We start from the raw sequence: 13,273 nt of genomic DNA on the forward strand, positions 1-13,273 counted from the left end.
GAAGCACTCCCTCACCGCCTCCCTGAAACGAACGAAAAAAAAAGAAGAAGAAGAAAGATGGCTGTCACCATCCACTACTTGCTGTCAGCCGCTCTTTTCCTTTCCTTTCCTGTGTGTTCAGACGAGAACCACACGTGGACGGGTTGTGTGCACTCGTGTCTGTAATCCTCTCTCTTCCCTTCCCCATGGCGGAGGAGGCTGTGTGGCCCTTGTGCACCCCCAATCCATTCCTGGCATCAGCTGACCAGGGGCACCCATGGTGGCATCCAGCTGGGGTTTGCAAGCCTTGGCCTCTGGTGCTCCTTAGCCCAGATCGAGGGACTAAGAATGAGAAAGAGATTTTTGTTTTGTTTAGTGATTTCCATCTCGGGTCACCGTTTAGATCTGGATAATTATATAACTATAAGTAATAATTCTAGGTTTCAGGTAATAAGCGTAATTTTAAACAATTACTTTCTTTGGATACCTGGGTTGCTCAGTCGGTTAAGCATCCAACTTCGGCCTAGGTCATGATCTCACAGTTCATGGGTTCGAGCCCCACATCTGGCTCCGTGCTGACAGCTCAGAGCCTGGACCCTGCTTCGGATTCTGTGTCTGCCTCTCTCTGTCTCTCTCTCTCTGCCCTTCTCCCGCTCAGGTTTTGTCTCTCAAAAATAAATAAACGGGGGCGCCTGGGTGGCGCAGTCGGTTAAGCGTCCGACTTCAGCCAGGTCACGATCTCGCGGTCTGTGAGTTCGAGCCCCGCGTCAGGCTCTGGGCTGATGGCTCGGAGCCTGGAGCCTGTTTCCGATTCTGTGTCTCCCTCTCTCTCTGCCCCTCCCCCGTTCATGCTCTGTCTCTCTCTGTCCCAAAAATAAATAAACGTTGAAAAAAAAAAAAAATTATAAAAAAAAAAATAAATAAACGTTAAAAAAAAAAAACTAAAAACAAAAAAAACCTTTCTTTTTTAGTCTGCAAATACTAAGTTCTGCTCTTCGTTAATGTAATCAACAGGCATTTATTTAGTGCCTATTATGTGCTCATTTCTTGTTCTCCACACTGGGGATCCAGGATAAAAACAGACCACTTAGGGCTTTGCTCTCAAGAAGCTGACATTCTAGAAGGTGTTGACAGACAGGAAGTAATCCAGCAGATAAACAGGGACCGATCAGCCAGCGGTAAGTACAATGCAGAGAAGGAAGGAAGGTGATTTGATGACTAGTGCTGGGTGATGACTAGGTCCACTGGCACAGTGACAATGACATTTACCCTGGGCTTGGAATGGTAAGGGAGACCCAGGCGTATGATGATTAAGCGGCCGAAGGATTTCAGGCAGAGGGAGCAGCAGGTGCAAAGGCCCTGAGGCATTTTATCGTATCTTTCTGCTTCAGCAAGTAAATTACAGCAAGTGTCGAGGAGCACAGTCTAAGTGATTTTCTGCACACTCGCTTGGGCTCAGCAGAGTTGTCTGGGTGTGTGCGTGCCCGTGGGCTGAAGGCTGTGCTGTCTCTGTTTCCCTCAGCTCTACGTCTCCTCAGAGAGCCGCTTCAACACTTTGGCAGAGTTGGTTCATCATCACTCGACTGTGGCGGACGGGCTCATCACCACTCTCCATTACCCAGCCCCCAAGCGCAACAAGCCCACCGTCTACGGCGTGTCCCCCAACTACGACAAGTGGGAGATGGAACGCACAGACATCACCATGAAGCACAAGCTGGGAGGCGGCCAGTACGGAGAGGTGTACGAGGGCGTGTGGAAGAAATACAGCCTGACGGTGGCCGTGAAGACCTTGAAGGTAGGTCTGGGGCTGCCGCCGCAGCTCGCGGCTGAACGCGGTTCGTTGCTGCCGGTGGGCAGCCCAGGAAGGGCCTCCGCAGGCCTCGGCCGACCTCTTCCGACGGGTGCAGTCCCCCTCCCAGACTCCGTGCCTCCACGTAGGGTGAGTGCTGAGGCACGCTGTGGTTTTTGGTGTAAAAAGATCAGTCATTCGGAGAAGTTTTTTCATTCCGTGGCAAGAATCTTTTAAAGCCGTGGGTTTCCGTTCTGTCCGTGTGGCCTTTGAATCACTTCCTATTGAGAAGCAGGAGAAGGAGGGGAAAAGCTGTGAGTTTTGAAAGAAGGGGATTTAACCAAAATGCGTTGGACTCTCCAGTGGATGTTTGTTGGCAGATCTGAAAGGCACGCGCGTTGGGCGTTCCTGGCAGGTTCCATCCAGTTCTGTGTAGTGTGAGTCCCAACTGCTGGAAACGGGAGCGGACGAAGGCATGAAGGGAACGTCAGGGCTTCTTACTCGGGTTCCGGGCCATCGTGCTCTCGTCTGCACTAACGCATGGTGTGCGTAGTTTCTGGGCGGGGTTTGAAGTTCTTTGAAACCTTGAGGCCAAGCAGCGGGTTTCATCTGGGGCCCTCGGCCTTCAGGATGCGATCTGAGCTTTTTACCTGTGGCCAGAGCGTCCCCTAGCGTTGACCTGTGCCATTTGCACTTGCTGTAAGCGAACCGATTACCCTGACAACCACTCGGAGGCTGAGGGAAGGCCCTCCTGTAGCCGTTGGACAAGAAGGGAAACATCCACCCGGCCGGAGGAAGGGACCCCGGCGCGCACACGCTTCTCAGGAGCCTGTCGGGCACATGCTTGGAGACCTGGGCAGCCATATCGCTTGCCTTTCAGGGACTCTGTTACTTACCTGCCGCCTGTACTCAGAGGTGCAGCAAAGTGGAAATTACAGTTTCTGGCTCATGTAAAGTGACGCTTCAGAGAAAGACTCGCAGTCTGCAGTTCTAGAAAACAAGGGTGGCTCGTGGCGCTCATATTGAACATACCCCGTTAGATCAGCCCTTGGAGCAGGACTGACGCTTGTGTGTTGGGGGAGGGGGGTGGGTAGCGTGGTTTGGGGTCACTTGAGGACTCCTGGATACTTTCCAGACGTGATTTTTTAAAAACTCAATAAACACTTAGCGAGACCCTCGCTTCTGCTTGCCAGACCCTGGGCTTAGCCCTAGGGTTGTGAGAATAGCGTTCTGCACCTCAGGCCAGCCTAGGTAGGTAGAACAGCGCAGTTAGGAGGAGAGACGGGCAATGACAGAACCTGCAGCGTGGGGTGACTGGGGCCCGAGGCAGGAGCGAGGCGCCCTCACACCGCACGGGAACGAGGGGGGAGGGGGGGACTGGTGAGCTCCCCGTGGTGGGGAGAAAGTGCAGGGTGGGTTGGTGCCGGAGTAGAGGAGCGGAGGCCTGGACAGAGGCGGAGGGCATAGAGCCCACGGTAAGTCACCGAGGCTACGGAGCCGGGGACATTCCCCTGGCGGCAGTGGGGCGCAGTGAAGGGTCTGATCCGCAGGAATAAGGTGATTGGATATGCGCTGCACCGGCCGCTGCCCCGTCCCCCCACCCCCAGACCAGGCAAGTCCAGGGAGAGGCGTGCGCTTGTGCTCAGTGTCCCGATCTGGCACAGGGCTGAACACCAGGCCGGCCTCCGGGCCTTGACCAGCTTGAGAAACCGTTAAAGGCCCGGGCATCACCCACACGCTCGCCAGTATTTGCACACGTGAAACAAAGAGGAACAAAAGCACAAAATTCCTGGTTTCCACCCAGCAAGGCTTGTTTGAAAACGTTAGAAAGAGGGAGAGTTTGCACTACTCGAAGTGTGGGGAGGACACAGTCCAGCAGCTGACGCTGTGACATTGGTTCCTGAGCCGCCGCCAGGGAGTCAGGGCAGGGCGCCTCCCGGAGGGACTTGTCTGGCAGTGGTGGCTTTCTTGTACCCGCAAATCAGACTTATCGGGAAGTTGGGTGCCTTTTGGAGTCTATTTCTCTAATGATACACTGCTAAACTTTTTTTTTTTATACTTTTAACGGTTTTCCCCAAGAGCCTTATTAACTTACAGTCCTACAGCCGGTAAAAAGGTACAACATTTATTTATTTTTGGGACAGAGAGAGACAGAGCACGAATGGGGGAGGGGCAGAGAGAGAGGGAGACACAGAACCGGAAACAGGCTCCAGGCTCTGAGCCATCAGCCCAGAGCCCGACGCGGGGCTCGAACCCACGGACCGCGAGATCGTGACCTGGCTGAAGTCGGACGCTTAACCGACTGCGCCACCCAGGTGCCCCAAAAAGGTACAGAACCTAGTTGTGTGGATTTCTCGGAGTCGTCACCCCAGGTGATAGCTAATTAGGGAAAAGGGAAGGCGTCAGATTCTAGAGATGTATGTCAACCCGAAATACAGTACTGGGCAAGTGCTAAGTAAATTATCCCTTCTTCCTCCTCCTCCGCATAAGGCACATCTCTGCAATAGGGTTCCCGCTTGTCCAGTAAGATTGATAGCGCTCTTTGGGGCATTTATCGCCCCTGGAGAGGTTGAGAACCTTGAGTGGGTTCTAAATGACAGTTATAGCTACTGTTCATTGAGCTCTTACTATGGGCCTGCAGTCTGAGTGCCCCGCTCCGTGTGTAGCATCTCACTTAATCCTCACAGGCACCTTGTAAGGGAAGGGCCCGCCTGTCACTGCCATTTCAGGCTTGAGGAACGTGCAGTGTGGGCGGGCCAGGCAACTGGCCTGGTGTTACCCGCTGGGGAGCCGCAGACCCGGGGTTCCGGCCCAGACATCCTGCCCCAAAGCCCAGCTCCTTTCTTCTCCTCCTTTCCTTAATTGTCATTCCAGTTCTCACCCCGCGCACACCATGCAAAATACGTCAACCACAGTCATGCGTCTTAGACGTCTCCCATCCCCATCCCCTCCCCCCATCCACTTCCCCTCGGGAGGCAGCTAGATCTCCCTCGCTCTTCAGGACGCCTTGGAAAGCCCTGGCAGCTCTTTGCACCAGACCCCAGCCGGGTACCTGAGTTTGTCTGCTCTCCACCATCCCCTGGTCCGTCCCATCCTGCCTGTTTTGTGTCGCTGGCCCCTCAGAGGGCAGAGGCAGACCCTCTTGAAGCAGCAGGGGGTGGCAAGACCCTGCTTTAACCCGGACTCTGTGTTGATCCACCAGGCAACGTTGGGTCCTGTACCTTCAGGGCCCGAGACCAAAAAACGGGAGACAGGAGGGTGTTAGGCTGACCCCTGTGGGCGGGAAACTGGAATTACAGCAAAGGCCACCGACCGGACCTGCTAGTTTGAATTTTGACATTATTCACCAGGTCCTAGGCTTAACTTTACCTGCGTGTGATCAACGCTAAAGGTGGGATGTGCCTGAGAGAAACAACCGTCCAGTACAGGGAAGTCCCACGTTTCAAATGAGCTGTATTCCAGAAGTTTGTTTATGAGCCCCCCTTTTTTTCCTATGAAGCCGTTCTGGAAGTCCTAGAATCGGGGAAAGACTGCTCTCGATCTAATGTGGCATTAGGATTGGCTCCTAAGCTCCTGACAGACTTACCGTTAAAAAGGTGGAAGATAACGTTGATGAAAAATGTTAAGGCTTAAATTCTTTACCTGTTTTTCGAATAGGTAACGTATGCACACAGTATCCTCCCCCCTGGATTTTTGTGCCCTTCCGGAAGTAGTCCACGTGTGGGTGTCCCTTCTAACCGTAGGGCAGCATGCTGTGGACACTGCCCTGCACCTCCTAGTGTCCACCCCACGTAGCTCGGCACCCGTTCCACATCCGTATACGTTCGGGGGTCTTGCTTTCGCGTGGATGGCTTCCAGCGTCTAGCAGCCTTCAGCGTGCATTTGTGTCCTTTCCAGTACTTTGCTGTTACAGACGGTGCCCCAGGGGTTCTCCCCGTTGGCCGTGAGGAGACTGTCCCGGTGCCAGTTTGCACGCGGCCAGCCGTGCTGAGAGAGTGCCTCTGTTGCCCTGCTCCGCCAGCCTGTTTTGGTTGGGGTTTTGCTTGTGGTGTTTTCCCCCAGGCAGTTGGTTCTACTAGAGAGCTGCAGAAATGAGCAGAGAAGCCAGGGCTCCAGGATGGCCCTGGACAGTCGCACGCGCTGGCTCTCTGACTTCCAAGGGGGCTGGGCGTCAGGGAGAGAGGCCGCGCGACCTAGAACCCACCGTTGCGCGCGCTCGCGGCGGGTTCTGTTCTGGCCGTGGGCTGGATACACCTGCGAACCCGAGGACCCGAGTTCTGGGGGCTCGGTGTGCGGTTGTTTCCGCGGATCTGGCAGGTGAACCGCCTTCCTCGGTCTGGCTCCGAAGCTCGGCCCCATCTCTGCAGCCCCGTCTCTGGCGGGTGCGGGATGCTGCTTCCCTGGGGTCGTGACCTTGCTCCCCTGACACTTGGTTGAGAACCAGGGAGCGAGGGGGAAACCCCCGGGGACTTGGTCCTTGCTGAGACTCAGGGAGGCACCCGTGGGACACTGAGCCGCCGATGTCTCCGTTATGCCGGAGAATACCTTCACTTGGGGGCGAGGCCAGGGAGCAAAAAGGGTGAATGAAGCTGGTTAGAAAACCAGAAAAACAGAAGATGTTGGGTCCGGAGAGTGCCTATCTGAGAAAGACAAAAACGAAAACACGGAGCGATATTAACTAAAGACCCAGCGCGTCTTTCCTACAAGCGCTGTGTTTAGCCGGCTTCTCAGCCGTGTTCGTTACAGTAAAAGTGGGTCCAGCTGGCTGAGTGCTGCCCGCGTCTGGGCGCGGTGCTCGGGACTCTGCGCACGAGGCAGATGCTGCTGTTTTCCCGGTGTGTAGACGGGACCTTGTTCAGAGACCTCTCTTCTCTGGCGTGTGAATAACTGAGCTCTGTACGTGGTCACACAGCGGCAGGGCTTGGTCCACGTAGCTCTGAAGCCATCCTTTTAACCACCCCTGTACCGGCCAGGCCTTCGTGTGCATCTGGGCCAGGCCAGTCAGTCCCCATGAGGAGAGCTGGCCGACCCACCTGACTTCCAATGGACAAGGCCGAAACTCCGCGTTCACTCAGTGGTGCTTTCACCCTAATTATCTGTGTTAATTTTACTCCGTACATGGGAGATGTCTCTTTGAAAAGATGACGGAGGGGCACGTGGGTGGCTCGGTCGGTTGAGCGTCCGGCTTCGGCTCAGGTCAAGATCTCGCGGTCTGTGAGTTCGAGCCCCGCGTCGGGCTCTGTGCCGACAGCTTGGAGCCTGGAGCCTGCTTCGGCTTCTGTGTCCCCCTCTGTCTCTCTGCCCCTCCCCTGCTTGCACTCTGTCTCTCTCTGTCTCTCAAAAATGAATAAACGTTAAAAAAAAAAAAAGAAAAGAAAGTGTTTAAAGGAAAGGAAAGGAACGTAACAGGATAGTTTTCCCGTTAACACCGCTACTAGAAGAGAATGCTGCTGGTAGTGGCAGCGGTAGGTTGAACCCGGCCGGATTCCACCACCAGGGGGAGACAAATTCACGCCGATTGCCCTGAAAGAAAAAAACAAGGAATTATTTATACCATCCACACGTGTGTGTGAGTGTGTAGGAATGAGGGGGAAAACAAAAAGACAGGCAAAAAGAGGAGAGGGTTGGCTCCGAAAGCCATATCGTTGTTCTCGCATGTCCACGCCTCTCAAGATCTAGAGCGTGGTTCTTCTAGAAAAGCGGCAGGAGCTGTCAGAGCCCACGATCTCTTGTGAAATGGTTTCACTGTGCGGAGTTGGTTATTGTGGTGCTTGAAAAGAAGGAAAGCTCCACTTGCCCAGAAAGCTGTATTTGAGAGCCGCATCGTGAACCTCCTGTCGGCCAGGCGAGGCTCTTGAGGCCCCCGGTCCTCGCGTGAGCAGCATCGTCTTGGCGGATTCCAGCAGGCTTCCCAGCCTTTGACGGCAGCGCGTCACCCAGTGGATCAGACGCGCCAACGGCATGCTCTGCGGAGCGTGTTAAGGAGCAGAGAGAGAGGACTCCCAAGAATCGAACAGCCAGCGGAGCGGTGGCAGGGATGAGTTCTTGCCCCCCGTACGGCTTGACACGGAGACTACCAACGATGTCTCATTGACATCAGAGCAGCCACGATTTTTATTTTTTTTTTTTTTAAATTTTTTTTTTCAACGTTTATTTATTTTTGGGACAGAGAGAGACAGAGCATGAACGGGCGAGGGGCAGAGAGAGAGGGAGACACAGAATCAGAAACAGGCTCCAGGCTCTGAGCCATCAGCCCAGAGCCCGACGCGGGGCTCGAACTCCCGGACCGCGAGATCGTGACCTGGCTGAAGTCGGACGCTTAACCGACTGCGCCACCCAGGCGCCCCATAGAGCAGCCACGATTTTTAAAGAGCAGCAAATTGCATCTGAGTTTCAGCCTCAGAGAGCCCTAGACTAAGTGATAATGGGCTGACACATATCCTCAGCGGTCATGCTCCGCTTGTAGACATGATTGGCTGCAGCGGGAACGTGCTGAGTAGAGGTTGACCTGTCCTCTGGAAATCTCCACGTGCAGGGGCAAGAATGGCGCGGCCACCGGGAGGCTGCAGTCAGGACCCTTTGAGTGCTTTGCCTCCTGAAGGGGCAGGCACGACCTGGAAGGTTCCACCTTGAAAATAAGCCCGATGAAGCTTTCCTCTTGGGCGAGTCTAGTTTTCCAGGTGTTCCCTCCCCATCTGCCACGCAGTCTTTCTCTCCGGGCAGACGTGGACTCCGTGTTGAAACTTGGAGGGTGGTGTCCTGCCTGTCTCGTTGGCCTTCGTGGCCAGGCTCTCGCACACACACGGGCCACGCCATTTGCCACCCGCTGGCTTCTGGTCGTGGCAGTCAGAGGACAGTGGGTTCTTTAAGTCATGAAGAGGTTTGCCTGATGCAGGCCACAGCAAGCCTCCCGTGTAACGGGGCCAACTGTGGTGTGCGGGGCCAGGGGCAAGGCCCCCTCGAGTTGAGCCCCCACCCAGAGCACGTGAGGAGATGGGGAGATGGCATCACGTTTGCTCTGGGCGTTTGCTAATATTCTTTGTTTCCGCGTGGCGTTTAGATACGGTGAACTCGCTAGAATATGACATCTCTGACGATACTCGTGAATCCGTCGTTAGGGGGGGGCTGCTAGGGAGGATTGTTGTAGAACCCGTAAATCGACCCGGTGGATAGTGGTGGTTGCTTCGTTGAGACCCCCATAGCTCTGCATTTCGGGCATCCTCTGTGGTACAGAGTGTTTTGAGGTGGTGTTCTTCTTTAGGATAGTATCGTTTTGTGTCAGCGTCTCTTCCATTAAAGTGGCTACATTTCTGATTCTTCAGGTGATACATATATATATATTTTTTTAATGTTAAGTGTTTTAGGACTCCTTGGAAACCAGCTCTTCTTTAGGGAAATAGAACTATCCTCTGCATAGCAGCCCCCAGAAGCAAGTTGCCAACATATATTTACTGTTGGGGAAAATTCTTCTTCTTTTTTTTTTTTTTTTTCAATGTTTATTTATTTTTGAGAGACAGAGTGTGAGCAGGGGAGGGGCAGAGAGAGAGGGAGACCCAGAATCCGAAGCAGGCTCCAGGCCCCGAGCCGTCAGCACAGAGCCTGACGCGGGGCTCGAACCCACGAACCGTGAGATCGTGACCCGAGCCGAAGTCGGACGCTCAACCGACGGAGCCACCCCGGCACCCCATCAAAGGGGAAAATTCTTTGTGCCACGGGGGGCAGTAATCGATCCACTGCAGGCATCGTGCAGGTCGGCCCTGGCGAACCGGGGTGGTTGTCGGTCGAGGCTCCAGTTGGTACTAACCGTTCAAGCCATACTTTCCTGCTCGAACACTTTCTTTGCTGAGACAACTTCCTCCCCTTTTCTCCCCCAGGAGGACACCATGGAGGTGGAAGAGTTCTTGAAAGAAGCCGCAGTGATGAAGGAGATCAAGCACCCCAACCTCGTGCAGTTGCTGGGTGAGTGAGCTCTGAAGAGACGGCCTCTCTCTTACGCCCCCTGGGGTGATGCGGGCGCTATGACAGAGGAGGTGAACGTGTCTGACGTGGACGTCTGTCCTCTGGCAACATTCAGCCCGTGGTGGCAAGGAGGCCGATGCGGGATGGTGTGTGCGTGGATGGAATAGGCTGTCGCTTTAAGTGGAGACCCCAGAATAGTCCGGTGCAAATCTCAGCCGGCCTCTGAGACCAGAGGTTTCGAGAGTCCCTTCGCTGCGGTTTTCCCGTGAGCAGACGTCGCCGTGTAGGGGTGACATGGGCTGTGGGGTGTACACCTGACCTTTGCTTCTGAACTCGGTGGCGTCTTCTTCTGTTCGAGTTCAGGGGCTCGAGAGGAAGAAAAGAGCGTGGCCACCTCCCCCCCACAGGAACACATCACAAGCCACAAGTGCTTGGGACCGTATTAGACGTTGGGCCCCAGACTTTGGGGCAGACACAGAACGTGTTTCTGGGGCTCTTTTCTTTCATTTTCCTTTCTGTTTTTTAATTTTTTTTTATGTTTATTTTTGAGAGAGGGGCATGGAGTGTGAGTGGGGGAGGGGCAGAGCGAGAAGGAGACACACAGCATCCGAAGCAGAGGCCCCGGGCTCCCGAGCCGTCAGCACGGAGCCCGACGCGGGGCTCGAACTCGTGAATGACCAGGTCGTGACCTGAGCCGACTAAGCCGACGCTTCACCGACGGAACCCCCCCCCAGGCGCCCCTCAGGGGTCCTTTTCTGGTGCTTGTGCAGTCGGGAGCAGAGCAGCCCCCCGAAGCCCTCAATGTCTGTCTTGTTGGCAGGGGTCTGCACCCGGGAGCCCCCGTTCTATATAGTCACTGAGTTCATGACCTATGGGAACCTGCTGGATTACCTGCGGGAGTGTAACCGGCAGGAGGTGAATGCTGTGGTGCTGCTGTACATGGCCACGCAGATCTCGTCAGCCATGGAGTACCTGGAGAAGAAGAACTTCATCCACAGGTAGGGGCCTGGCGGAGCAGCCCTCCTCGCGGCGCCGCGGAGCGAGCGTGGGGCCCGGGCAGCCTCCTCCGCGAAGCTCCAGCCCACAGGGCGTGAGGGCTCAGCCTCCCGCCTCAGCGCTGGCGGCACGTTGGACGCTGGAACAGAGGCCGACGCCGGGTTCCTGACTTTGCCAGCTCCAGGCGCGCGTCTGGGCCCACGGGGCAGTGGCTTCCCCGCGGTAAGAAACACTTCCCTCGGAAGCATCTTGGATTAAGTGCGATATCCGGCGACGCCCCTCAGAGGCGTCCGTGCTCCCCGGGGAGGCAGAGCGCTCGGTGTCACCAGGAGTGACCTTCCCCCGCGGGGAGGCCGGCGTCGCGCCCGCACCGCCCCGCGGGTACAGCCGGCGCGTGGCTTTTGTTTCCGAGCGGCGCGTTTTCTGCGCCCGCCCCCCCTTCCCTTTATTTCATTCTCCACTTAGCTTGCCGTCCTCCGGTCCGGGGACGCGTCCACGATTGTCAGGACGGCGTCAGTGCGGTCCTGAATTAAGCGCCTTTGCTGTTCTAAAGCCTGGAGGGCTTTGACCTTCAAGCGGGCCGCAATTATCTCGCTGTTCGCATTCTTTGCTGGTGGAAATGGCTTCCTGGCAAAGGAAGGTTCTGTCCGAGCAGGACAGAACCCGATGGGCTTTGCCGGTGACTTTTGTACAAGATGTTCTCCACGCCACCGCCCTGAACTTTCCTCCCCAATTAGCTCAAGTATGAGACCCGTACATGAGATTTCACAGCGAGGGACGAGAGTAGAATGTGTGAGACGTTGGCGCTTCCTTGTAAGACAGATTTCCTGTGCTGCACGAGAGCCTGATTCCGATGCGCCTGTCACTCAAAGGGTGAACCCTCTGAGGCTGCAAATTGAGATTTCTTGACTTGTGGTTCGCTTTGCATGGCTACATCTGTCCCCGCTTCATTTCACAGACTTAAAACGCTTTACCAAAATCCTATTAGGCACAAGTCTTCTGTATTTAATTGCTCTCTGATTGCCGACGATCAGGCGATCTTACCTTCAGCCATCGCCTAAAGGTGCTGCCTCGTCGCATCCCCCTGTTCCGTTTTGCCTTGTGATTTCATGGTTAACGTCCGTGAACCAGAGATTAGACTCCCACCTCCCTGGGAGAATCCGGAGGCGAGAGGAAGCCGATTATACGGGAGAGAATTTTTAGGATACGTTCGGATACGCACCAGGAGGGAATAGGAAAGTGGGAAACACAGTTTGGGGAGGAGGGGGGGGCGGAGTGCCATGGGCTTTATTTTATTTTGTCCTCTGTCAAGTCTGGATAGGCCACATGGAGACTCCCTCCGGTGGAAGTTTCTCCCAGTTGAGGACTGGCTGGTGCCTTCGTTCCCCGTGCCTGCCGTAGAGCCGTCCTAACCCAGCAGACCCTTAGGTGATTGCAGACAGGCAGGTGCGAGTTAAAGCGCTTCACGTATTAAGTCGGGACCACTCACGACAAGCCTACGAAGTAGGCACTGCCATCATCTTCGTGTTACGGGTGCGGTAACTGAGGCCCAGGGTAATGAGCTTGCTCGCGCCCACCCTCTGCTACCTCTCCCCGCGGTGGGGGCACGGGCACAGGTTCCCGGGGGACTGGACGCGGTCGTCGGGAGGGCGCCTGCCCTCAGTGGCGGTGGATTTGCGGAGCCGGGAACGCGATAGCCACAACTCTCACGGCTGAACTCTCTCTCTTTCCCCAGAGATCTTGCTGCCCGAAACTGCCTGGTAGGGGAGAACCACTTGGTGAAGGTGGCTGATTTCGGCCTGAGCAGGTTAATGACAGGGGATACGTACACAGCCCACGCCGGGGCCAAGTTCCCCATCAAGTGGACAGCGCCAGAAAGCCTGGCCTACAACAAGTTCTCCATCAAGTCCGACGTCTGGGGTAAGGGCTGCCGCTGCGGCTCCCGGTCGGCCCTCACCCGCAAGCGTGGGCTCCTTGTCCCGGTTTTCTTTGTCTCCTTGCCTTTCGCTGCCTCCCTCTCACTCCTTCATTTTGTTTTCCTTCATTCCTTAATTCTCTTTCTTACCGTTTTTTCCCTTTCTCACCTTACAATCTTTGCTCCCCTGTTTTCTCCAAAATGAAGTAAAAGCGGAGTTTTCTTCCAAAATAATTCAGGTTACCTTCCCCCCGCCCCCTAACTTCCCATCTCCAGCCCGAGCTTACTGCTTGGGTTTGTGGGGCACTTAGCCAAGCCTGCAGGCACCCACGATTTTCTGTAGTTTGGTTTGGGCTTTACCTAGGATATTGCCCCCTGAAGCTTCATGTGCCAGTATTCTATTTGTGTCTTTTGTTAAAGAACTTGTTACAGCAGGTAGTAAGCATATGAAGAAGCATATGCTCGTTGCACAGTGAGCCCGAGGTACGCGTCACCCAGCTTTACCGGCCATCGCCTCACGGCGCTCCCGAACCCTGTACCCCGCCCCCTGCCCCGACCCTTACTATCTTGAAGCAGACCCCCGATAGCATTTGATTTTGTCCATAAGTACTTCAGTATGAGTCTCTTAAAGGTGT

The 13,273-nt window shown here is 55.1% G+C and overlaps 1 protein-coding gene across 5 annotated transcripts in view; it reads left to right on the forward strand.

The window, feature by feature from the left end:
• ABL1 (ABL proto-oncogene 1, non-receptor tyrosine kinase) overlaps window positions 1-13,273 on the forward strand; it is a 149,157-nt gene that overhangs the window by 121,318 nt on the left and 14,566 nt on the right. For all 5 annotated transcript variants that reach the window (XR_004344325.1, XR_003964086.1, XR_003964087.1 and 2 more), the window contains exons 4-7: window positions 1,502-1,774; window positions 9,643-9,727; window positions 10,548-10,725; window positions 12,459-12,643. Coding sequence is in view for 2 of the 5 variants with exons in the window: in XM_030293005.1 (XP_030148865.1) it covers window positions 1,502-1,774; window positions 9,643-9,727; window positions 10,548-10,725; window positions 12,459-12,643 (721 nt within the window). In the remaining 3 variants the exon portion in view is untranslated. The remainder of the gene's footprint in view (window positions 1-1,501; window positions 1,775-9,642; window positions 9,728-10,547; window positions 10,726-12,458; window positions 12,644-13,273) is intronic.

Source organism: Lynx canadensis, chromosome D4, assembly GCF_007474595.2.
Source record: "Lynx canadensis isolate LIC74 chromosome D4, mLynCan4.pri.v2, whole genome shotgun sequence".
In the NCBI taxonomy this organism is placed as follows: Eukaryota; Metazoa; Chordata; class Mammalia; order Carnivora; family Felidae; genus Lynx; species Lynx canadensis.